This window comes from Diabrotica virgifera, chromosome 6 (assembly GCF_917563875.1).
Source record: "Diabrotica virgifera virgifera chromosome 6, PGI_DIABVI_V3a".
In the NCBI taxonomy this organism is placed as follows: Eukaryota; Metazoa; Arthropoda; class Insecta; order Coleoptera; family Chrysomelidae; genus Diabrotica; species Diabrotica virgifera.
The window spans coordinates 79938967-79965562 of record NC_065448.1 but is presented as its reverse complement, the minus strand read 5'-3'; the positions used below and the strand labels follow the sequence as shown (position 1 = coordinate 79965562).

The window sequence follows — 26596 nt, the reverse complement described above, 5'->3', positions numbered from 1 at the left end:
AATTCGACACGTCATACTTGGCCAGTAAAAACAACTACAAAATTAGAAAGTCCTCGGCATATTGTAGTAGCTTTCCATGATGGTCGAAAAGGAAAAATGCTGAAAGATATGAGTAAATTTGATCACTGCAATTTAACAAATATTCGTATGTTCCTTAATTCTGAACGATATCCTTATCAAGATCTCAACTTAGACTTTGATAGTAACCGTTTTGCAACATTGTATGAGATGTTTGCTAATTTCCAAGAATCTTATTATCACCTTCAAACTAATCAACCAATATTTAATCCAGAGGAATTTAAAAATAATGCCCCCATAGTTCATACTGACTGTTCAAGACAAAAAGAAATTATTCAAAGTGGTTCTGTTGTTCTGAGAATAGAGTTTGAAACCAGTAAATCTGTGGGAAATAATGTTTCCGCATATTGTCTAATATTACATGAAAAAGAATTCTCTTACAATCCTTTAACTAAAATTGTAAGACAACAATAAAAGGGTTGCATCTTATTCAGGATGTCAGTTGTTACCATGAAGCTTGTAATAGACGTTCAAGGATTTAAAATAGAAAATAATAAATTTATAGTTAAAGAACTAGCTGCTTTCAATGGAACACAAATTTGCCATTACGTGTTTAAGTCTCCGTTTCCGATTAGAATGTTATCTCCCGATTTACAGAGACAGGCAACTTGGTTAACAAGAAATCATCACTGTATTGATTGGAATTTTGGTTCGACACCCCTTTATCATTTTGCAAATATAAAAGATATTACAAGAAACGCCGATGCAGTTTACGTCAAAGGTTTGGAAAAGAAAAATTATTTAAAAAAATACATTGCTGTTCCTTTATACGAATTGGATGAACAACCAGCATTAGAAGTTAAGGAACCTGCTTGTTTTTATCATAATAGTGAAAAATGTATTTGTGCTTTATCTAATGTATTTTGGTTGTATGATATTTTTTAATGCAAAAATAAAAATATATTATTTTTTGTTTTATTTCTAAATTATAAATAAAACAGTCAATTAGTATTACAATAATTTATTAAAACAACAATTACATAGTGTATGGTTTACTTAAGTCCAGTTTACTAAAAGACTTAAACATTATTTGTTTATCTTCAAATTGTTTTATTTTTTCCTTTAATTCCTCGATTTTTTTCATAAATTCCTCCAATTTTAATGATATGTTGTTTTGAAATGAAAACTACAAAATAAAATATATTATTTATTAATTATATCTACATGTATTTACAGTATCTACCCCTTCATCTTCAGTAGGTAGGACATCTTTTAGGTCATTTAAGAAATCAGTCAGCCCTAGATTTTTTATTTGTTTTTTAAAGCAACACATGCATATCACGTCAGAGAGATAGTCTTCACATATTCTTGCTCCCTTGTGGTATTTGGTAGCTTCTTCGTTACACTCTTCTACCGTGTACCTTCTTGTTCTTATAACAGCTCGCTCGGCTTCGTACTCAAAATTATCCGCATTGTCAATAAAAACCCATTTCAAGTTTCTAATTGCTTCAACGACATCGAGTACTTTTCTACCACACGCATCCATGACTAAAATTAATAAAGTTAGCAACAATATTGACTAAAAATATTTATTACCTTTTTGACTTCTCACGACGAATTTACTAAATGACTGGATACGAAGAACAAAATTTACTAAAGATCCCTACAACTATCCGCAATTTATGTAGTCTACGTTTGAATTACTGCGCATGTCTCAGAGGTGACCTTGATTTACAATATAAAAGTAGATACGTTTGATGTTTACAGACATTAACCTTCAATAGCAATGGAGTGTTGTTACAAAGTTTTCATAATGGGTCAACACCCGCAAAAACCGTTGTACAAGTTTACAGCAGAAGAATTAGAAAACTTTACCCTGCAATACTTTAGAAAATATGTGCATCCGTGGGAATTACTTCAATCTTGGTCTAAATTACCCAAGAAAGCAGTTCAAAATTTTGAGGTTCAGACTCTTCTTCCATGTTATGTACATTTTAATCGTCCCGAGTGGAGAACAGAGCTCGAAGGTTCAGCACCGGCGCAATCCAGTTGTCATTTATGCAAGTCTGCGCTTGAAAATTTAAAACATATGTCTAACAGTGTAATGAATAGTTAATAAAGTATTATTTTTGATAAAAGTTTTATTACAATAATAACCTTGATTGTGACCTTCAAATGATCTTGAATTGACTGTGACCTTGGCCGTGACCTTGGCCGGAACCGGTTTCCCCACCCTACTTTGCTCCAGCTTTGGTACAGAATATCTACTAATCTATTCATGTAAATTTTATTTCATTTGAGTGACATTATACAGTGAGGACGTTTGAGTTAAAATCAATTAATTATCTCGAGAATGGGCGAATTTGGAGAAAAATCCAGACAGGTCGATTTTTGTTTTTAAATTATGACTTTTTGGCATATACAGTATGTCTCTGTAAGTTGTATCGATATGGAAAACTTTTTTATTATTAATTTTTCGAAAAAAGGTTATTCTTCATAAAAAGCTCTGCATGGTCCAAAACCTAAGATTTAACCATCAAATATAAAAATTTTTGAATATTATACGAGGTATGTCAAAAAGTTTGAATTTCACTCAAGAGTAAAGTAGCTTTATTTTTCACAATATTGAAAATTGCTATTATCAAAAGTTGTTTGGAATTAAAAACTATATTCTAATATGCAATTATATCCTTCTAATTGAAAAAAATTGTTTTTGATAAATTATGGATAACTAGCATTATTTTCAGTTATTTCAATTTAGATAACTCTTTTATTATTAATTTTACGAAAAAAAGTGATTCTTAATAATAAGTTTTGCATGGTCTAAAACCTAAAATACAACCATCTTATATCAAATTTTATCACTTTTATACGAGGTATGTCAAAAAATATGAATTTCGCTCAATAGTAACATACATTATTTTTCACAATATCGAAAATTCCTATTATGAAAAGTTATTTAGAATTACAAACTATGTTTTAGTATGTAATTACATCCTTCTAATTGAAATATTCTGAACTATAAAGGTACTTTACTTTTGATCTAAATTTATCTTTTTTGACAACCCTCGTATAAAATTGATAAAATTTGATAAAAGATGGTTGTATTTTAGGTTTTAGACCATCCAGAACTTTTTATTAAGAATCACTTTTTTTCGTAAAATTAATAATAAAAATTTTCGATATTGTGAAAAATAACGTATGTTACTATTGAGCGAAATTCATATTTTTTGACATACCTCGTATAAAATTGATAAAATTTGATATAAGATGGTTGTATTTTAGGTTTTAGACCAAGCAAAACTTATTATTAAGAATCACTTTTTTTCGTAAAATTAACAATAAAAGAGTTATCTAAATTGAAATAACTGAAAATAATGTTAGTTATTATAGTTATCCATAATTTATCAAAAACATTTTTTTTTTCAATTAGAAGGATATAATTGCATATTAGAATATAGTTTTTAATTCCAAACAACTTTTCATAATAGCATTTTTCAATATTGTGAAAAATAAAGCTACTTTACTCTTGATTGAAATTCAAACTTTTTGACATACCTCGTATAATATTCAAAAAATTTGATATTTGATGGTTAAATCTTAGGTTATGGACCATGCGGAGCTTTTTATGAAGAATAACTTTTTTTCGTAAAATTAATAATAAAAAAGTTTTCCATATGGATACAACTTACAGGGACATACTGTATATCATAATCATACTCGTCTATCAGACGAGTCTATTCGATTGTAGAGGAAGGATAATTACGAGACTAGAAGGAACTACAGCATGTATCATTTACCAGGGGAAAAAGTTGTGTGCAATATTCTGAAACCGTGAGACAAAATCTCATATAGCGACTAATGCCGAGTAACCTATAATTTAATTATTACATTTCTTTGTTTTTACATTCATTTTACCTTGTACTCAAATGTTTATATTACAGTCAGTTTGATTTTTAGATTGTGACCAAGAGAAGAAGATGGAAATTATGGAGACACTAATTGAACATTCATCTTACGAAGAAAATTATATGAATCCACATGCCGAAGGACAAACACTAAATAAAAGTATGACAGTTGTGACTGGAAAAAAACCTCACAAGTGTGAAATTTGTTTTAAGCAATTTAGTCAAGCAAGTACTTTAAAAAGGCATTTCAGAGTGCATACTGGAGAAAAACCTCTCAAGTGTGAAATTTGTTTTAAGCAATTTAATCATGCAAGTAATTTAAAAGTACATTTGAGAGTGCACATTGGAGAAATACCTCTCAAGTGTGAAATTTGTTTTAAACAATTTAATCACGCAAGTAATTTGAAAAAACATTTGAGAGTGCACACTGGAGAAAAATTTTACAAGTGTGAAATTTGTTTTAAACAGTTTAGTGAAGCAAGTAATTTAAAAGCACATTTGAGAGTGCACACTGGAGAAAAACGTCACAAGTGTGAAATTTGTTTTAAGCAGTTTACTAGATCAAGTTCTTTGAAAACACATTTGAGAATACACACTGGAGAAAAATCTTACAAGTGTGAAATTTGTTTTAAGCAGTTTAGTGAAGCACGTAACTTAAAAGTTCATTTGAGAATACACACTGGAGAAAAACCTCACAAGTGTGAAATTTGTTTTAAGCAATTTAATCAAGCAAGTAATTTGGAAACACATTTGAGAGTACACACTGGGGAAAAGCCATACAAGTGTGAAATTTTTTTGAAACAGTTTTCTCAACTAGGTCATATGAAACAACATTTGAGAGTGCACACTGGTGAAAAACTGTACCAGTGTTAAATTTGTTATAAGCAGTTTTGTGTGAAAAGTAGTTTAAAACTACATATTATAGTGCACACTGGAGAAAAACCTTACAAGTGTGAAATTTGTTTTAAGCAATTTAATCAAGCAAGTAATTTGAAAACACATTTGAGGGTACACACTAGAAAAAAATCTTAGTGTGAGATTTGTTTGAAACATTTTTCTCAAAAATGTATTTTAAAAAATCATTTGAGAACACACGCTAGAGAAAACTTTACTGATCACGATACACGTACAGACGGTATGCCGCTATTGGCTCACGACGTTTCGCGCACGACGTAGCTTCTAGGACCCATACACTTGCCACTTGACTTGCAGATGCATTTTTACTTGCATTTGTGAAATTCTTTACACATGATAGTTTTACGGAGCGGAGAATATATTTGGTTACTTTTAATTATTAGATATTGTTGAACGTGTTGATATCTAATTTATTATTTGTATTGTTTTTGGTATCGTGTAAGTCTGGCATAAATTTACAATGCCGAATTGTGCCGTATGTAATTGCAGAAACTGTAATCAAAGTACAAAAGTACAAAAATAATATACTGCAGCTTTCCAAAGACATAATTTGTCGAAACAATGGAAACCTACTGGATCAAACGGTGGTATGAGAGTCGGCAAGCACAAGAAAATGATTCCCTTTCAAATAGGAATTTTACTAGCAAGTAGATCAATGTCAGTTACGATGTAGAATATATATTAATTTCTAGGCTAAACCAAGATGTTCTTGAAAACTTTTTTGCGTATACTCGAGGCATGCTAGTAATGATCACCCTTCTCCTCTCGACTTTCGAAACAGACTTCGATGGTACTCCATAATCGAATACAGGCAAAGATAAATGGAAAACTAACACAGTTTATACCAGTACAAAACGAAGTCAGACAAGATGTGACTCGTTAAGCCTACTTCTCTTTAATATAATAATGGACGAAATAATAGGAGCAGTACGTAAAAGGTCATGGTTACAGAATGGGGAACAAAGAAATCCAAATATCATGTTATGCAGACGATGCCGCATTAATCGCCGAGACAGAAGACGATCTCCAAAGATTATTAACACACATCTTCAATACAACAGCCAAGAAATACAATATGATAATATCAGCAGAACCAAATGTATGACAACGACTTAAATACCCACTACGATGTAAAATCGAAATTGATGGGAAAATAATAAAGCAGGAAGCAAGGTTTAGATATGTAGGAATAGATATAACTACCCAGGCAACCAAGTGACGTCAATAACGTCGAGAAAACGTCAGCTTTTGGTTGAATATATACACGTGTTTGAACATTACGTCGTATAAACGCCTTTTGTAGGTGATTTTAATTACGTAACATTCTAATGACGTTAAAATACTTTAAAAACACGTGTTCATTTCAGACAGCCCAAATCTGACGTCACAAAAATGGGATGAGCTTCACAAAAAATGGGAAAAAATTCTATAATGTTGCATTGAGCGTACCTATTGTAATTCTATGGATTTTATAGTCTCCCATTTGGTTTTACTTTTAGCCTATAAGCTAAATTTAAAACAGTTAAATGAAAAATTGCAATACCAACAATGCCCATACGGATAATTATTATTGTGTAATTTTAAAACCATAAAATGAAAAATAATCTAAAAAAACGACATAAAAACTACGTTTTTCATATCACGTATTTAAAACGTGATAAAAATGACGTCAGTTATGGTGGCACATATTCACGTGACTTTCTACGTCGAAAAAACGTGACGATCTGACGGGGTTTGGTGATAATTATGACGTCTTTTCAACGTTTTGTAAACGTTATTTGGTTGCCTGGGACATTCTGGACAAAAATTCGGCAGCAATTTTCACAAAAAAATCTAAATACAACAGATTCTAATTAGGAGTGTTTGTTGGATATTCTCAAAGCCTCTCAAGCCGTAACATCTGATCCAGAATCAGAAGAAGTTTGGAAGTTTGTGTGACGCAGAAAATGTTGCACCTTGTAAAAATTGACAAACCGCTCGAAACCAAAGAATATGCGGAAAGAGAAATTGTGGCAGATTATTTTGTAGAACCAGATTATTTGCAAGAAGAATTTATCGATAACGAAATAGGGCAGCTAATCCGAGATTTAGAGGTGAAAGAAAAAGTGACTCAGGAATCACTGAAATATGTAGCATGATTTGTAGCATACAAATTTAAAAATAAATACTCGTTGGAAAACCCTGCTGCAGGTATGGACATGAATAGAAGCTGTCTCTAGAAGTTCTCTTTTACATCCAAATGATGATTTGTGGGAAGTTGCTGTGAAACTGGAGACTGAGTTCCATAAACTATTAGTAACTCTTAATCTAAAGAAGAGAACATTTTTCACAAATTAGCTGATAAAACAATGTCACAAATAACAACCACATCAGTGCCTTACGAAGTTGTCCTTTACTTCGCTAAAACTCGATCTTATATTAGGCTAAGAGAGTTAAATAGAAAAATTAGTTTTAAAAATGCTTAAATGAGCCTAGAGATGAAAATGGCAAAATTTACCAATTCTAAAAAATAATACATAGTATTTTATTTATTTTTTTTTTGTTCTATTGCAATAAATTATTCTATGAAATGTCGGCATTTTTTCTTTCCTTTTTGGTAGGACGATATACAGAGTGTCCCGAAAAGATTGGTCATAAATTATACCACAAATTCTGGGGTCAAAAATATGTTGATTGAACCTAATTTACCTTAGTACAAATGTACACATAAAAAAAGTTATAGCCCTTTGAAGTTACAAAATGAAAACCATCTTGTTTTCAATATTTCGAAAACTATTAGAGATTTTTTATTGAAAATAGACGTGTGGCATTCTTATGGCAGGAACATCTTAACAAAAAATTATAGTTAAGTTTGTTCACCCCATAAAAATTTTATGGGGGTTTTGTTCCCTTAAACCGCCCTAAACTTTTGTGTATGTTCGTATTAAATTATTGTTACACAGTGATTTTGAAACTTTTTTGCCTCTTAGTACTTTCTCGAAAAGCCAGTTTTTATCGAGATATTTTGAATATTTGTCAAATCCACTACCTATTTGTATATGGTTAAGTACGTTTATAGAGACCTGGTAATAATATGAAAAATCTATAATTTACATTTTTATAATATGAAAATATACTAAGAGGCACAAAAGTTTTTAAAACACTGTGTTTAACTAATGGTACCGCAATAAAAGTTTAATTAGAACGTACACAAACATTTGGGTGGTTTAAAGGAACGAAACCCCCATCTCCCCCGAAAGCCGCATCTCGATAAAAACTGGTTTATCGAAAAAAGACTAGGAGGCAAAAAAGTTTTATAAATACTGTGTCTAACTATTGGTACCATAATAATAATTTAATTGGAACGTAGATAAAAGTTTAGGACGGGTTTAAGGGAACAAAACCCCATAAAATTTTTATGGGGTGCACAAATGTCACTATAATTTTTTGTTAAGATGCTCCTGACATAAGAATGTTACATGCCTATTTTCAATAAAAAATCTTTAATAATTTTCGAAATATTGGAAAAAAATGATTTTCATTTTGTAACTTTAAAGGGCTATAACTTTTTTTATGTGCACATTTGTACTAAGGTAAGTTAGGTTCAGTCAACATATTTTTGACCCCAGAATCTATGGTATAATTTATGACCATTCTTTTCGGGACACCCTGTATAATTACATAATAGTATTATTTATAACAACAATGTTTTCTTTTCTTGAAAATATTTTTTAATTACCTGGCAATTTAAAAGAGAAAACATCTCAACAGGTTATTAAGACAATACTTAAAAAAAGTATTTATATTATTCTTGAATTAATAACAGCAAAGTAATAAATTAATAACACAAATGCCATTTTCGCGTGTTTCAAATTTTAAATCGGGTATAACTCGACAGCAATCAATTTTAGGGAAAAATCACAACAGACCTTTTTTTGCTCATAATGGCACAAAGAATCTAAAAAAAATGTACGAAGTGAAAAAATTGATTTTTTGTTTAATGATTTTTTGTTTAAACAATTTTCCGAGTGAATTTTAAGGACCTCTTTTTGAGTAAGTTTGTGCAAAAAAAATGAATCGGAATAATTTACCTAATGGGGGCTCGATACAACCTAGACTAATCTGATTAATCAATATAGGAATATAGGCGTGAGAATATCAGAATTCTTTTTGTGTTTCAAATACACAGCTCAATCTCGTCCAGTAAGAAATCGACTGAAGTATCATGATCATCATAACTGGCCACACAATCATTTCTTTCTACCTTAATTCCCTTGTTTTGATTGCTTCCTAATATTGTTCGGTGCATAGACTCCCTGTATTTGTGTTATTTATATCTTATAGTTCTGTTTGACATGTTGTTTCAATTTTTGCTAGTAGTTATTCTGTTATTTGTTTGTTTGTCCCCCCTGTTGCTCTGCATTGCCTTGCAATTCAATAATTTAATTCGATTATTACATTTCTTTGTTTTTACATCTATTTTCCCTTGCACTCAAATGTAGTCACTTTGATTTTTAGATTGTGTCCAAGAGAACGATGAGATGTAAATTATGGAGACACTAACTCCTGGACATTCATCTCACGAAGAAAATTATATTAATGTCGAAGGAAAACATTAAATAAAAATAGGAAAGTTGTGACTGGAAAAAACTTTACAAGTGCGAAATTTGTTTTGAGCATTTGTTTTGAAATTTAATCAAGCAAATACTTTAAAAGACATTTGAGAGTGCATACTGGAGAAAAACCTCTTAAGTGTGAAATTTGTTTTAAGCAATTTAATCACGCAAGTAATTTGAGAGTACACACTGGAGAAAAATTTTACAAGTGTTGTGCACAACAGGAGCTAAAAGTTGGGCCTCGTCCATTTACGGGATATGGACGGCTCTGCAGGATCGCTGCTACGCCTCAGCCCTGTAGGGCTAAGGCAATGGGTTTGCTCTGTGTGCCTTGAGAAAGGCACAGTGCAGGGGTTTCTTGCATTAAGGTATACCTAAAAGTAAAAGAAAACTGCTTCGCTGCTACTGAGACTTATGCTGCTACTATGAGAGTGCACCTTGGAGAAATACCTCTCAAGTGTGAAATTTGTTTTAAGCAGTTTACTACAGTAAATAATTTGAAACAACATTCCCTAATAACACAAAACATTCCATGAATGTTCCTAGAATGTACACACAGGACATTGAAAACATTCCTGGAATGTCCCCAAATGCACACGAATGTCCCTGGAAAGTCCCAGGAAAGTGCTGTGTCAGCATTTTAAATATTCTTAGAATGTTCTGTTGGAACATTCCATGAATGTCTACGAATGTTCTTTGGACATTCACAGTCTATTTTTTAGACTGAATGTCTTGTTGGAACATTCCATGAATGTTCTTTGGACATTCACAGTATATTTTTAGACTGAATGTCTTGTTAGAACATTCCATGAATGTCTACGAACGTTCTTTGAACATTCACAGTATATTTTTTAGACATTCACTGAAATATATCGTCAGTAATGTGACAATACCTCCTATATGTTTTTTCATGAGGTTTGCAGGAGACGAAAAACATTTTTTAAGGTCACTTTCTGTTTTCGTACGTATTCTGACTTTTTTTGTAGTAAATAGATAGTTGAATTTACTGCAAAACAAGTCAAAAAATATATGAAAACAGGAGGTGGCCGAAACAAGTTTTTAGTCTATCTTACAAATCTCTTGAAAAAACAGATAGGAGGTATTGTCACATCACTGACGATATGTGGCCATACCAAATAATACATCCTTGATAAATATAAACATTTTTATTGCAAAAAATCTTTACATACATTTTTTAATGTAATTTACTGACATTCCTAAATATTATAAAAAAATGTGTCACATTTGCTTTGTAAACCTTTCTTTTGCTTTTCGTAGCCACATATTCCGTTTCCTTTCTGGTTTTTTGTAGACCACTTCTCTCAGCTGATTCTAAAAGAAAATAAAATAAAAAGTAATTTAGAAAAAAAGAAAATAAAAAGAAATATTATTTACAGGTAATAATACGCATAAATAATAATAATAAAAAAATAAATATTAAATAATATTTAAATAAATAATAAATAATATTTAATAAATAAAATAATAATAATGAACATCTTGTATTTTGACAACGACATCCGATGTGGAAGTAGAAACCTTAATAAAATTATTTTTTCAAGTAAATTGTGGCTTATTTCCTCATTAGAATAGTTAATTACAAAAAAGCCACCAAGAAATAGATTTTTCACAAACAAATAAGTATTTAGTATTCATTATATTTATTGTTTTTATTATTTACTTTAATGTCCTACTGGTACATTATTTGACAAATAATGACATTTCGAAGTCTGTTAAGTACGATATAATGCCCTTGGGCATTAAATTTAAATAACGACTTAGATACTGTCAAGTTGACAAATATCAACCTAAGTAAAACTATGGTTACCACAATTACGTTACTACTGTTACTGGTAAATGTACTTATTTAAAAACTAATCAATTCAAAATTCATTCAAATTTTTCATATAAAGAATAATTTAGTCGGACATTAAACGTTGAAGGCACCACAGGTATTATAATAATAACGCTTTCGGTCAACGTATATCCCTCAGGCCGAAGGCCCTTGTTAAAAACACCATTGACCTCAAGCGTTATTATCCTTATAATACCCTTGGTACCTTAATAACTGTAACATAAGATTATACCTTAATTCTTGTTTTCTATTTCTGATGTTTTTATTTATTTACATTGAATATTAATCTGTTTTGTTGTATAATCTACTTCGCAATAATTATGTGATATATTTGACTTAAAATGAATTCAAAAATTTTTTGTAGTTGGGCAACAATGTCAACTTAGATCTCCGGTGTAGATAATGAATTACAACAGTATCTATATTGTACGGACTGTATTATTAATTAGGTTATGCATATACCTGTGTGACATAAGCTATTGGAACAGCACAGTCTCTCAAACGAACAGATGAAAGTGAAGTTCTGTCAATATCTTTTTCTAAAAAGTGTTTTGAACATACTCCTCTATTAACAAATCTGATCTATACTTCATATCTTCTTCGCAGGATCTTCTGGAAAGCTAAAAATACAAAATATATGCATTACTAAGCATTATTAACAAATTTTAGTTTTAAATAAAAAATATGATTAATGAACTCACAAAAAACTGGCTAGTGATTTTAGTAGGTAATTTTTTTTGTTTTTGGCCAATTTTGCCAAAATTACAGTAATTATTAACTATTTAGTTATTATTTTTTTTGCAAAATTATTTACTAAAATCACTAGCCAGTTGTGTCTAAGACTCAGTAGTACTGAGACTGAGTTTAGCAAATCGACTATAATATTCTGTGTATTCATTAGTTGGTACTGCATATTATAGTGTGTGGTCTACCATCCTATTTATAAACGCATACATTAGCAAAAACGCAAAAAGAATTATTTTAGTTTTACAAATCCTTTTGTTATTATCTCTATTTACTGTTTTAGTTAGGAATAAGTGAAGTTTGTGGCTTATTCACAATTATTATTAAAATAATAAATGGATATGACCAATTATTAACTTATAAAATAAAATAATAATTCTTCTGATTTATGCCTTTTATTCACTTTGTTATATCTACGTTAGGTACTTAAAAGATTTTTTATGAATAGTATTATTAGGGTATTAATAGTATTAATTTATTTTCTGAAATACAGGACATGCCTTCGTTTACATATTTGCATACTAACCTTTTAATAGGGCTTTTCATTCAGTCATTTGTTTCGAGCTTCTGTCATAATTGAAACGTTATTCCTGCAGATTTTTTTATCTACATTTGTTTCTGCTACTCCAACTGCGTTTAAAACAGGACACCATTTTATGCACTATGTTAATAATACTATTAAAGCTATTATAAAAGTATCCGAATTAAAAAAATATTCTTAAAAAGCACAAATAATACAAACAACGATCCACGGCAAGGCAAGGGCAAGGTGGCCAAGATGAAGATGCCAAGATGGCCGAAGCGAGGTCGTTGGTTGGTCGTTTTTAGTCACGTGATGCCGTCTCAAGCGCCATGCACAAAAATATATCCACGGCGAATTTGAAAATGAACCAAAAGAAATAAATATAAATGCCTCTCTTGGGTTTTGCATAAGTTATAAGTATTTTTTTTATTAACAAAATCGCATTCCAAATTGAATATTCGCGAACAATAATTTTTATTACATTTGTATGTTTATATTGTATTAATTGAACTTGGGAAACTCTTTAAATTTGACATATTATTGCAGTGTAGGCCTAAAATGTCACTTAGTTTGTCTGGTATGTTATAAGTAATGTTGTATCTGTTACGCGTATGTATTATTTCGCAACTTAAAATATAGGAACATCCCTAGTATGTTCACAGAATGTCTTATGGTAACATTCCAGGAATAATTTAAACAGATGTTCACCGAATGTTCCCTAAATGTCCAGGACATTCAAATATTGATAGAACTTTGGTAGTACATTCCTGGAATGTTGTGTGTTGTTAGGGTTTGAGTGTACACACTGGAGAAACACCTCTCAAGTGTGAAATTTGTTTTAAGCAATTTAATCAAGCAAGTACATTTGAGAGTACACATTGGAGAAATACCTCTCTAGTGTGAAATTTGTTTTAAGCAATTTAATCAAGCAGGTACTTTAAAAGTACGTTTGAGAGTGCATGCTAGAGAATAACCTTATCAGTGTGCGATTTGTTTAAAACAGTTTTCTCAAGTAGGTATTTGAGAGTGCACACTGGAGAAAAACCTCACAAGTGTAAAATTTGTTTTAAGCAATTTAATCAAGCAAGTATGTAATTTGAAAACACATTTGAGGGTACACACTAGAGAAAAATCTTACAAGTGTGAAATTTGTTTTAAGCAATTTAGTGAAGCAGGTACTTTAAAAGTACATTTGAGAGTGCATGCTAGAGAAAAACCTTATCAGTGTGAGATTTGTTTAAAACAGTTTTCTCAAAAATTTATTTTAAAAAATCATTTGAGAATACACGCTAGAGAAAAACTTAAATGACGTAAAATTTATTTGAAGCAGTTTACTGAACCACATAATTTAAAAACACATTTTTGACAGTCCGCATCATTACGGGTATACAGTGCCGTATCTGTCGTATTTTAGTTATCGTTTTGTATTTGTGTTTTGTTATGATAAATGGGATTGTTAAAATTATTTTTTAATGGGGTACCAGTGTACCCCAGGGGAATGTAAGTGTAATTTTAAATATGGGTAGGGTTTAAAGGTTAAAATTTATAAGTCAAGGAGACGACGCATAAAGAAGACAAAAGGGACTCTACAATATGCAGTCATTAGTTCATTTTTACTCATATTTTGAGAACACGGAATCAACTTGCGTTGGAATTTTTTCCTAGACGAGCAGACAAAATGTGACTGCATATTGTAGAGTCTCTTTCGTCGTCTCCTTGCCTTATACATTTTAAAAGACTCTGCCTACTCCATCTATTCTACCGCCGTCTACTCGTCTAGGAAAAAATTCCAACTAAAGTTGATTCCGTGTACTCAAAATATGAGTAAAATGAACTGAATGGCTGCATATTGTAGAGTCCCTTTCGTTTTCTTTATTCGTCGTCTCCTTTCCTTATAAATTTTAAAAGGCAGATATTAAGGATGTTAACTGGAAGTGGTTCCGAGAGAACTTTCAGATTTATTGTTTTAGATCTGGGAATTCTCATTTCTCTGTAATAGATGTCGCTACCGCTAGTGTGTCCGATGCGCAGAATTATTTTTACTTTTCTATTTGAATAGTCAGCTGAGTTGAGTTTCGTTTCGATTCAAAGGTGTTCATGTAGCCCCACTCAAGACGTCTGGAGAGAGAAACGTAGGTATTGGGATGGTGGATTAGTGATGTAACGAATGTCGTTTTTTGAATATTCGCGAATACGAATGCGAATATCTAATAACGACATTCGCGAATGCGAATGTTCAGTTTTTTTAATTTGTTTCTATTTTTGAAAGGTTTTGTTAAGGTTGATATGAACCCTTAATTAATTTGTTTCTGATCCTAGAGATGGCTCTACTGTAGCATAACATTGTGGTAACATTTTCAACTTAATTGTAGATTTCTACATGATGACTCAGTAATATGTAGAAACCTGAACACTTTTTTATCGTTACACCCATCGGCTCAATTGGCTATGTTGCCAAATTGTTTAAACACTAATTTTATCAACGCCTAATAACAATGTTAATAGCAAGACACATTTAGTCCATATTGTGAGGCCGCTCCCGTCTGAAAGAAAATTATGTTTCGGTTTCTTTGCGGATTCCTATTCAAAAATGTCCCCTTTAAGGAAATCTGAGGGCGAAATTTTTCGCCAGAAATTGTTTAAACAATTTTTTTAAAGAAATTTAAAAGGTTTCTTGCTCCGGAAAATGTTTTTTAGGTTTTTTGGGTCATTCTAAACAAGAAAGGTATCTTGTAATTTTTCTCAAAAGTTGATAGTTTTCGAGTTAGGGGCGATTTAAAATCTGAAAAATGCGATAATACGCATTTTCGAAGCTTAAAAGCTCAGATTTATGTTAATATATCGCACATCCCATTCAATACCGATACAGCTGCGGTTTTCTTCTTCTACAAAATAGATATTTTAAGACAAGTAATTGAATATTATAATATTAGTAATTCAATAGCACACGAATGGATATCTTTTTTAAAAACAAGCAATATTTAACCGTTATAAATATTTGTAAGATATGGCGGTATTGGCAATACCGTATTGCATTATCTTTTTAAATAACTCATCAACCATAACTGCTACGATTATACAGATTAAAAATGAAAAACCAGACAAAGTTATAAATGGTAGTTTATTAGATAAATTTAATAATCATAATTGTATATTATAAATCACTTACAAGAAATTAACTCAACAAATTGAAATAAAATGATTAGTGTATATTTGCAATAAGATTTTTTGCATAATTCCAGTAAATGCTCTTTTGTTTTCTCTCTTACAGTAGGAGGCTTTTCGTAGGCTGGTTTTGAGTTATATTGCTCTAAAATATTATTATTATCAGAAAAACGACGAGTAGAAAGGTCAATAGTTTTATAGGTTACATAGTCAAAGTTAGTTTTGTAAAAAACTTTTGTAGGATAACACTTTTCTACTTTAAGAATTTGTATATTATTCCATATTACTTTCTCGTTATCCGAATTTTTGGTGAATTTTTGCCCAACAATTTTTGAAAGGTACTTGAAGTCAAAAAAGTCTTCAGCGTCATTTTATTCACGATAGCTAGGAGGCATGTTGCAATTTAATTTTCTCCTCGCATAGCAATGGCTTCGTGCCAAAAAAAGCAGGAACCGTTTGGGATGCTACTTCGAAAATCGTAAAATTAAAGCAATTGAGGCAGGACTTACAAAAAAATGTACAAATATCTCCGCAATGTGTAGGTATTGCTGTTACAAAATCTCGTGAACCTAAATCATTCATTTGGTGACGTCAATATACGAACGAAACGAGTGAATTCGACATTACTGAAAATATCAGGGTGCAGATGGGACCCTGTCGCGCAATTCACAGCAAATAAAATAGTCGTATGTTTTTAGGCTTCATTTTATTTCGGTTATACATACGCATTTTCAAGGTTCACGAGGTTTTGCGCCAACTCTAATACTGCTTGCAAATCGAAGCAAGCTACTATGAGTTTATTATTTTTTATGTAGGCTTTGTAATATCTTTTGCTTTTTCTTCTCGGCTTCTTCCTTTACTACGAAAGTGACGTGTGTATTGTTCTTGGCCTTTGTATTTTTCTTCTTGATTGCATTGTTTATACACCTCATAAGTTGCGCACTGATCTTTCGTCGGTTTAAAAAAAGAGATATTACATTCTGTGTTAAAAAATGTTTCATATGTACATCTTTTGACAGATGGCAACTGTTTTCTTCTCGTTACTCTTTGTAGTATCTACACATCTGAGCTAAGGTTAATGATCCATCAAGATCAATTCTCTACGAGTTTGAGCTCTTAAATAGTGAGACTCTACGCGCTCAAAGCTATTTATGTGTTTTCTTACGACGGTTTGCTTAAGTTTCTCGTCTATATTATTTGTGCGTTTTTGATGATTTCCTCTATTATCTTTCTGAACGATGTTATAATCTTTTGACTTAGCCCAACTTGTTCGAATAAATCGATCTCCAATAATAAGGGTATTCATAAAAATATTTTGCATGCTCTTCTCCTTAATTTGTTTATAGTTAAATAAAAACATAAATTGTTTGTCCTATTACTTCCTTCTACAACTCTCCCATACTTCGGAATATTGTGCAAACGTTTCTGTAAAAGACCCCTAGAACTCGCAACATGTGGCGGTATTACATTTAAACATAATATTATATTCTCCGTGCAATATCCATACATGAAATAGTTACGGCGCTACAAACTACGTTTTTGAAGTTACGTCACTAATGTTCTCAGCAAGCGATGTGTATTCTCGCAATTTTCAGATTTTAAATCCCTTGTAACTCAAAAACTGTTAACTTCACAGAAAAATGAGAAGATATCTTTTTTTTTTAGAAGGATCCAAAAAACCTAAAAAATTACAGGGCAAAATAGGAGATTGTTGAAATGGAGCCTGCCGCATTGGCATTAAAATCGGATGGACGCGCATAATTAACAATTAAAAAACAACGGTCTAAATTGAAGTTAGACCCGATTACTACTCAGAATTTCAAAAATGAATGTTTAAACTTCACTTTAAGGACTTGCCAACCTTAAATATAATAATTTAAATATGAGTTTTTACGCCTCGAAAATGTGTATTTTCGCATTTTTCAGATTTTAATTCACCTCTAACTCGAAAACTATCAACTTTTGAGAAAAATGACAAATATCTTTCTTGCTTAGAATGACCCAAAAACAAGAAAAAATATTTTCCTGGACAAAAAATGGTAATCTTGTGAATTTGTTTAGAAACATTTTTTAAACAATTTCTGTCCAAAAATTTCGCCGGCACCCTTGTGATTTATTTAAAGGGGACATTTTTGAATAGGAATTCGCAAAGAAACCAAATCAGAATTTTTTTTCAGACGGGAGCGGCCTCACAACATAGACTAATTACATATTATGTTTCTTTGTAAATAAATATTAAATATTCCAGTTTGTCAGGCATTCATCTTATCTCATACTGAACTGAAAGATGGTAATAAAATTTTACGACCTCTTCCATTCACTGTCGACAAATCATGTAAAAATGTATTGCATTGCACAAATTTTGTTTATACACATAAACCTTTTAACACGTTGACGGACAGTGCGTCAAAAGTATAATCAAGTGTTGTGACACTATTATGAATTTTGCAAAGTAGAATAGGGAAATTGCTAAATTTGTTTTAGCGCTTATAGTTTATGGAAACAATATGTTTTTTGTAAACATGGGACGACGACCATGGATGTAGTATCATATTTCATATGCATCTGTAGATGTAATAATAGGATTTTGTTTTAAATTCAGCAAAAATGTTTAAGCAAGGCGAAAACCTCGCGTTTCTTGGGAAAAAATCTCATTCCCATGAGATCTTTTTGCGTAAGGGACCGTTCAAGTATGTATTACGTAACGCAGGTTAGGGGGGGTAAAAAATCTTCAAAAATTGCGTTACGCAATAGATAAACTCCCATAAGAGTGCGTTACGTAGGGGGGGGGGGGTTAAAATCTTCAAAAATCGCGTTACGTAATACTTGAACGCACCCTAATCAGTTTCATGAGATACCGCAGAATAAGACCCAAAAGGTTATAATAAAGATATTAAAAATGTCTGTTAACAGAAAAAAATACTCAAAACTATTTCACTATTTCACCAAAACTAGTTCGTCTCTGTCTTGCTAAGAGAACCGTCGATTTATTGCATTTTGATTTAATGTCCATGATTCAGCTCCATAGTAAAGCACACTGTGTACATAACATTTAATTAGCCTTATTCTGAGGGCCAGTATCAGATCTTTGCTGCATAAAATCTTTTTTATTTTCACGAAGTTGGCACGTGCTTTTTCAATTCTCTCTCTTATTTCTGCAGTCTAATCGTTATTTTCTGTGATTATCGTTCCCAAGTAAGTATATTTTTTTACTCTCTCAGACTGCTGGCCGCCTACCGTTAATATTTCATTTGTATTGTTGTTCTTGCTATTTTTCATAAATTTGGGTTTTTTGATGTTAAGAGAGAGTCCGTATTCTCCACCACATATATCTTAATATTTTGTTCATTGTTCTTTCTAAGTCTTCCAAGTTGTCTGATATTATGACTGTATCGTCGGCATGCCTAATGTTAATAATTAAATTTTCATTCACCTTTATGCCGACTGTCTCGTTTACCAAAGCTTCTTGTGTGATTTCTTCAGAATAAGCACTAAACAATAACGGCGACAGTATGTAACCTTGCCTGGCCCCTCTCCTTATCTCCATTTCTTCTGACACTTCTCTTCCAAATTACACATTTGATCGTTGGCTGTAGTATAAATGGTATAGTTTATTACTAATGTTATTATTATGGTATGGTTTATTACTAACGAGGAAGTTATAAATGCCTTAAATCAAATGAAAAATGGAAAATATAGAGACGACGGAATAACAAAAGAGATGGTTAGAGCTGGAGGTCAAACTACCTTGAAGGCAGTTAAAATCCTAATGAAGAAGTGCCTCTTTGATATTGCTATTCCAACCACTTGGCAAAATGCGCAGCTACTTCTACTACAAAATAAAGGAGGCAAACACAAACTCGAAAATTACAGACCAATAAGTTAGAATATTAAGATAATAGAATATAGAATTATTTACTCTTGCATTAGAAGATGCCTTATGTCTTAAAAGAAAAAGTTAAATTGTCACTTAAATTTTACTAATCTACAGAAGAACTAATCTACATACTAAAGATGCTTAAACAGGAATCTGAGAAAGGCGGTTTAAAAATAAATTAAAATAAAACAAAAGTGATGACAAATCAAAATATCAGAATGGACTTAGATGCAAGTGAGATCGAAACTGTCGAAGAGTCACACGATCAAGCTAGGCAAACAGAATCAAACGGCAGAGATAACTAGAAAAATCCAAATTACTTGGGCAACAGTTGCAAGACTCAGTGATGTGTTGAAAAACAAAAAGTTACCAATAAATCTAGAAAAAGGGTATTCAACAGTTGTATTCTACCAGTTATGACTGATGGAGTGGATACCGTGACACTTACAGGGTTATCAGCCAATAGATTAAGAACACAGAGGGCCATCGAACGAGCTATGTTAGGAGTATCTCTGAGAGAACATATTCGAAATGGGACGTACGAAACAGAACGAAGGTGGAATATGTAATTGGAAGAATTGCGCAAATGAAATGGAACTGGATAGGACACGTGGCACGGCAAAACAACGAAAGGTGGACGAGAACATTGTATATTGGAGACCACGCGAGCATAGTAGTAGCAGAGGAAGACCACAAAAACGATGGCTACGATGGTACCAAATAACACAAAACAGAGAAGAGTGGAGAACTCATGGGAGGCCTTTGTCGAGGAGTGGATGCAAACAGGCTAAAGAAGAAATTATTGTTTTCTTTAGGGACATTCACTTGACAAGCTACATGTTTTTATGGATTTGGCTGTTTCTAGAGGTGTATATTCTCGGGCTGAATACAGTCACTTAACTTCCACAATCTTATTATCACCTACTAACCCGTCCGGGGAAGCTCATAAAAACCGATAACCTTTTTCCAAGCACACAAACAATCCACACTGCTTTACTATATTTTTTGTTTTGATAGCAATTTCTGGCTTTTCTTCGTGTCTTATCAGATAAAACAATTGTTCTAGATATCGTTATCGCGTTTCCTTTTTTACTTCTTTATCGATGATTATTCTGCCGCGCCGTTTTCATTTTCTAATATTCCATACTCTTTCTCTTCCTGGTCTCAAAGAAACTGTTTATTAGATTTTTTTCTTTCTCATCTAATTTATACCGATCCAGATTAGCACAATAACATAACAGTTTTAGTTCTACTTGCATCAGACTAATCAATACGTTTATTTAACATATTATTAAGTGTCAACACATTTTTTCTTTTGTCTTCGCTAATATTTATTTATTTCTGTTGTTTTTGTACATATGTAGAAGAAATCGATATAGATGTAAGATTTTTAAAATTGATTGTTATTATTCCTTTTATATTGATCCTTTTTTTATTTTTAATATGAAGGTGACTATTTCACTAGACTGTTTCCTACTGACAAAACTCATTAACGACGTGAAATCTCAGCGAAAAAATTATGACAGATAATAAATAAAGATAAATAAATAAATAAAGATTATATTTCGTTGATATGGTGCATTAATTGTCTCGTGAAATAGTCTTGTCGAATATCATTCGAGAGAAAATTATTTCCGGCAAAATTTTCTCTGGTTTCATTCAAGTTCGTTGCCTTTTGGTAATTTTCTAAGTGGTTATTTATTTACTCTTACTCCATATCTATTTAATTATCGTCCAATTGTTTTCCTTTAAATTTAGCTCACCACAAATGCAAAAAGTAATGAACAAGGAAAATTTTAAAGATAAAATAATGGTTTAAATTAAAATCTTTAATAAACATAAGTGCGACAAAAGAGAAACACCATGGATGGTAGTTATTAGAAAAACTATTTGACAAAAGAAGACTATTTATGCTCCAATTCAAAATATAGTCAAATACAAAGCTTCAGAGATACATGAAAAAATACAAATAAAAAAGACAACTTATGTTACTTAAAAACATTAAAAAGCCAACTCGGGTTTAATCGAGACAGAAAGTACCGGCCCCAAATATATCAAAATCTAATACGGCCAAGGGGAAAGGGGACTGACAATATTTCAGGAACAGTAGTTAAATTAATTTCAGAAGGTCACGTTGATGCGTTATAAATAGACGTTATAGTAGGCTTATATCTATATTATATTACCTACTAACTATAATACAATAAAACATTTTGTTGTACAAAGTAATTGATATGGCAACGCTGCTAGGATAAAGTTCTGTTTGACGCGATTCTAGCAGAAGGTACTGCTATCTATCGAAAATAAATATTACCGATGGTGTAGGTGGAGCCACGTCATGGCGGCCCAAATTCACAGCGGCAATTCAAGATATAATTCTTGTTTAACGAGATTTTTCATATGTTTAGGAAAAGATATTGAACATTTTATTGCAAATATTTTCCACTCTTACAGTTTTATATATGTTGTTATTAAAATTTTGTCCGATTTCTTACCGGTAGCTTTATTATAAGCCAAAACATATTATTTTTTCCTATTGTGGCAAAACTGTAAGATCAAAAATTTTCAAAAAATTCATAAGTATTTCTTAGGATTATATCTTTATCCTGTAAGAAAATGAACAAAATTGTATGTTTGGTTTTCCCGTTTTATACTTGGAAAAAAAGAGTATTTTTGAGTTTTTTCGAAAACGAAAACATGAAGTTTGCTCAAAATTTGTCAAAATACTTCTAGTAATCACATACACCTTCTCAAATTTTTTCAAAATTTTTGAACTTCAAAGTTTTTTTTGGGGGGGTTCAGATCAACCTTAATTGATATTTAGTGTAAATCAATCTGAATCTTAAGCTTTATTACATTATACCAAATAATAAAACAACGTGAAGGCTGATAATCTGATTATACGAGGTTAGGTTACCTTTTTTTAATAAAAAAAGATGTGAAAGAGAATAGGTTTTAATTTTATTAATCTAATTATTTTTTTCTGATATTCATATTCGCAAAACATTCGCACAAATTTTGCAAATGCGAATATACGAAAACATGCGTATATTCGCGAATGCGAATACGAATATTCGTTACATCACTATGGTGGATCACCTCGGAACTGAAATGAAACATAAGCTGTTATTTAATTTTTCATCATCCTGGAAGGTTTATTTTAGTTAGCGTAGTTTAAGGAAGTAGACGATTTTCCTTGTAATATGTAATAGAGTTTCAAAGTGTTTTCGAAAAATAGTACAAGCCCGCGCATATTTGTATTATAAAAACAAAAAAATGTTCATTATATATTTTATAACTATTGTATTTTTTGGTTCACTTTGTACATAAATAAAAATTTCATAAGGTTTTTGTCCTTTTATTTCTTTCGCGTTTCCTCGTTCATCTAACATAGAGTTAAAATAACTATCTAGTCCAGCTGTATCGTCGATCCCGTTAGGTAAATTATTTCGATTCGTTTTTTTTTGCACAAACTTACTCAAAAAGAGGTCCTTACAACAAATCCACAAGGTGCCGCGGTCGGAAAATTTTTTAAACAAATTCAAAAAATAAATTTTTTTAATTCGTACAAATATTTTTTAAATTCTTTGGGTCATTATGAGCAAAAAAGGTTTCTTGTGATTTTTGTCTAAAATTGATTGTTGTCGAGTTATACATCATTTAAAATTAGAAAAACGCGAAAATGACCATTTTCAAGGAACTCACGTTTAAAAATATTATTATGAAAGTCAGAAAGTGACTAAATCAAAATTTAAAAGTTATAAGGACCTCTTTTTGAGTAAGTTTGTGCAAAAAAACGAATCGGAATAATTTACCTAACGGGACGACGATACAGCCTGGTCTAATCTCTTTCGCACTAACATTAACGGCCGCCTCAATACGCTGTTAGCGCTCATTGTTAATAATTAAAAATAACAGGTTAGTAATAAATTAATGACACAAATTTCTTCAGGATAATATAGGGGGGTTTTAAATTTTGATTTAGTCACTTTCTGACTTTCATAATAATATTTTTAAACGTGAGTTCCTTGAAAATGGTCATTTTCCCGTTTTTGTAATTTTAAATCGCGTATAAGTTAACAATCAATTTTAGACAAAAATCACAAGAAACCTTTTTTGCTCATAATAGTGATAATGACCCAAAGAATTTAAAAAATATTTGTACGAATTGAAAAAATTTATTTTTTGAATGTTTAAAAAAATTTAAACAATTTTCCGACCGCGGCATCCTGTGGATTTGTTATAAGGACCTCTTTTTGAGTAAGTTTGATCAAAATAAACGAATCTGAGTAATTTACCTACAGGGGTGACGATACAGCCTGCACTAATCTGATTAATCAATATGGGAATATAGTCGTGAGAAGTCTTTTTGTGTTTCAAATACAAAGCAATCAAATCGTCCAGTAAGGAATCGAGTGAAGTATTATGGTCATCATCACTAGACTGCCTGCATTTTTCGGTGTTTGTGTTATTTCTCTCTCATAGTTATGTTTTACATATTGCTTCAATTCTTGCTAGTAGTTCTGTTGTTTGTTTCTGTTTGCCCCCCCTGTTGCTCTGCATTGCCTTGCAATTTAATAACTGTTAATTTGATTATTACATTTATTTGTTTTTACATCTATTTTCCCTTGTGCTCAAATGTTTATATTATAGTCACTTTGATTTTTAGATTGTCTGCAAGAGAACAAGATGGAAATTACAGAGACACTAATTGAACATTCATCTTACGAAGAAAATTATATGAATCCACATGCTGAAGGAAAAACACTAAATAAAAATAGGAAAGTTCTGACTGGCGAAAAAGCTAATAAGTGTGAAATTTGTTTTGAGCGATTTAATCAGCCAGGTACTTTCAAAGCCCATTTGACAACACACACTGAAGAAAAACCTCACAAGTGTAAATTTTGTTTTAAGCAGTTTATTACAGCAAATGAGATGAAAGTACATTTGAGAGTGCACAATGGAGAAAAAACTCACAAATGTGAAATTTGTTTTAAGCAATTTAATCAAGCATGTAAGTTGAAAACACATTTGAGAGTACACACTGGAGAAAAATCTTACAAGTGTGAAATTTGTTTTAAGCAATTTAGTGAAGAATGTAATTTGAAAAGACATTTGAGGGTGCACAATGGAGAAACACCTCACAAGTGTGAAATTTGTTTTAAGCAATTTAGAGACGCAAGTAATTTTAAAGTACATTTGAGATTGCATACAGGAGAAAGACCTCACAAGTGTAAAATTTGTTTTAAGCAGTTTATTACATCAAGTAAGTTGAAACGACATTTGATAGTGCACAGTGGAGAAAAACCTCACAAGTGTGAAATTTGTTTGAAACAGTTTTCTCAACTAGGTCATATGAAACAACATTTGAGAGTGCACACTGGAGAAAAACTTCACAAGTGTGAAATTTGTTTTAAGCAATTTAGTGAAACACATCTTTTCAAATCTCATTTAAGAACACACACTGGAGAAAAGCCTCACGAGTGTGAAATTTGTTTTAAGCAATTTAGTCAAGCGAGTAATTTAAAAGTTCATTTACGAGTGCATACTGGAGAAAAACCTCACAAGTGTGAAATTTGTTTTAAGCAGTTTTCTCAACTAGGTCATATGAAACAACATATGAGGTTGCACACTGGAGAAAAACTTCACAAGTGTGAAATTTGTTTTAAGCAATTTAGTGAAACACATCTTTTCAAAGCTCATTTAAGAACACACACTGGAGAAAAGCCTCACGAGTGTGAAATTTGTTTTAAGCAATTTAGTCAAGCGAGTAATTTAAAAGTTCATTTACGAGTGCATACTGGAGAAAAACCTCACAAGTGTGAAATTTGTTTTAAGCAATTTAGACGCTTAAGTGATATTAAAGTACATTTAAGAGTGCATACCGGAGAAAAACCTCACAAGTGTCAAATTTGTTTTAAGCAGTTTTCTGTAACAAGTAATTTGAAAAAACATTTGATAGTGCACACTGGAGAAAAATCTCTCAAGTGTGAAATTTGTTTTAAACAATTTAGACGCTTAAGTGATATTAAAGTACATTTACGAGTGCATACTGGAGAAAAACCTCACAAGTGTGAAATTTGTTTTAAGCAGTTTTCTCAACTAGGTCATATGAAACAACACATGAGGTTGCACACTGGAGAAAAACTTCACAAGTGTGAAATTTGTTTTAAGCAATTTAGTGAAACACATCTTTTCAAAGCTCATTTAAGAACACACACTGGAGAAAAGCCTCACGAGTGTGAAATTTGTTTTAAGCAATTTAGTCAAGCGAGTAATTTAAAAGTTCATTTACGAGAGCATACTGGAGAAAAACCTCACAAGTGTGAAATTTGTTTTAAGCAATTTAGACGCTCAAGTGATATTAAAGTACATTTAAGAGTGCATACCGGAGAAAAACCTCACAAGTGTCAAATTTGTTTTAAGCAGTTTTCTGTAACAAGTAATTTGAAAAAACATTTGATAGTGCACACTGGAGAAAATCCTCTCAAGTGTGAAATTTGTTTTAAGCAATTTAGTGTAGCACGTTCTTTAAAAAGGCATTTTTTAAAAGTGCACACTGAATAAAAACCTCACAATTGTGTAATTTGTTCTAAGCAATTTAATATAGCAAGTAATTTGAAAGTACATTTTGAGAGTTAACACTGGATAAACACCTTATTAGTCTAACCCAGTGTTTCCAAACGTGTGGCCCACGCCCCACAGGGAGGCAATTCGAAAATGGACTCGACACGAGTTTATTCCTTTCGCTACTGGCCATTTAAAGTCAATGCTAGTTTCGGCGCCAAAAACGAAAATATATTAAGGCTATGGGTACATAATTCGCAAATATTTTAAGGCTATCCCTACTTTTTCTGTCTTTACACGGCAAATTACATGTAAAATTCTCACTGGTATGTAAACTGCAGATGTAAACATTAGGTTGACAGTGACATTGTCATTAGAAAGGTAGAGATGGCCATTTCGGTTTCGTTCAGTTTTTGAATGTTCTTGGAT

The 26596-nt window shown here is 31.5% G+C and overlaps 1 protein-coding gene across 1 annotated transcript in view; it reads left to right on the top strand.

The window, feature by feature from the left end:
- Positions 1-26186, top strand: part of LOC126886467 (zinc finger protein 271-like) — a 68120-nt gene extending 41934 nt beyond the window's left edge. The window contains exon 2 of the mRNA XM_050653418.1: positions 24270-26186. Within this exon, the coding sequence (XP_050509375.1) occupies positions 24270-26167 (1898 nt within the window). The 3' untranslated portion in view covers positions 26168-26186. The remainder of the gene's footprint in view (positions 1-24269) is intronic.
- Positions 26187-26596: the final 410 nt, after the last annotated feature.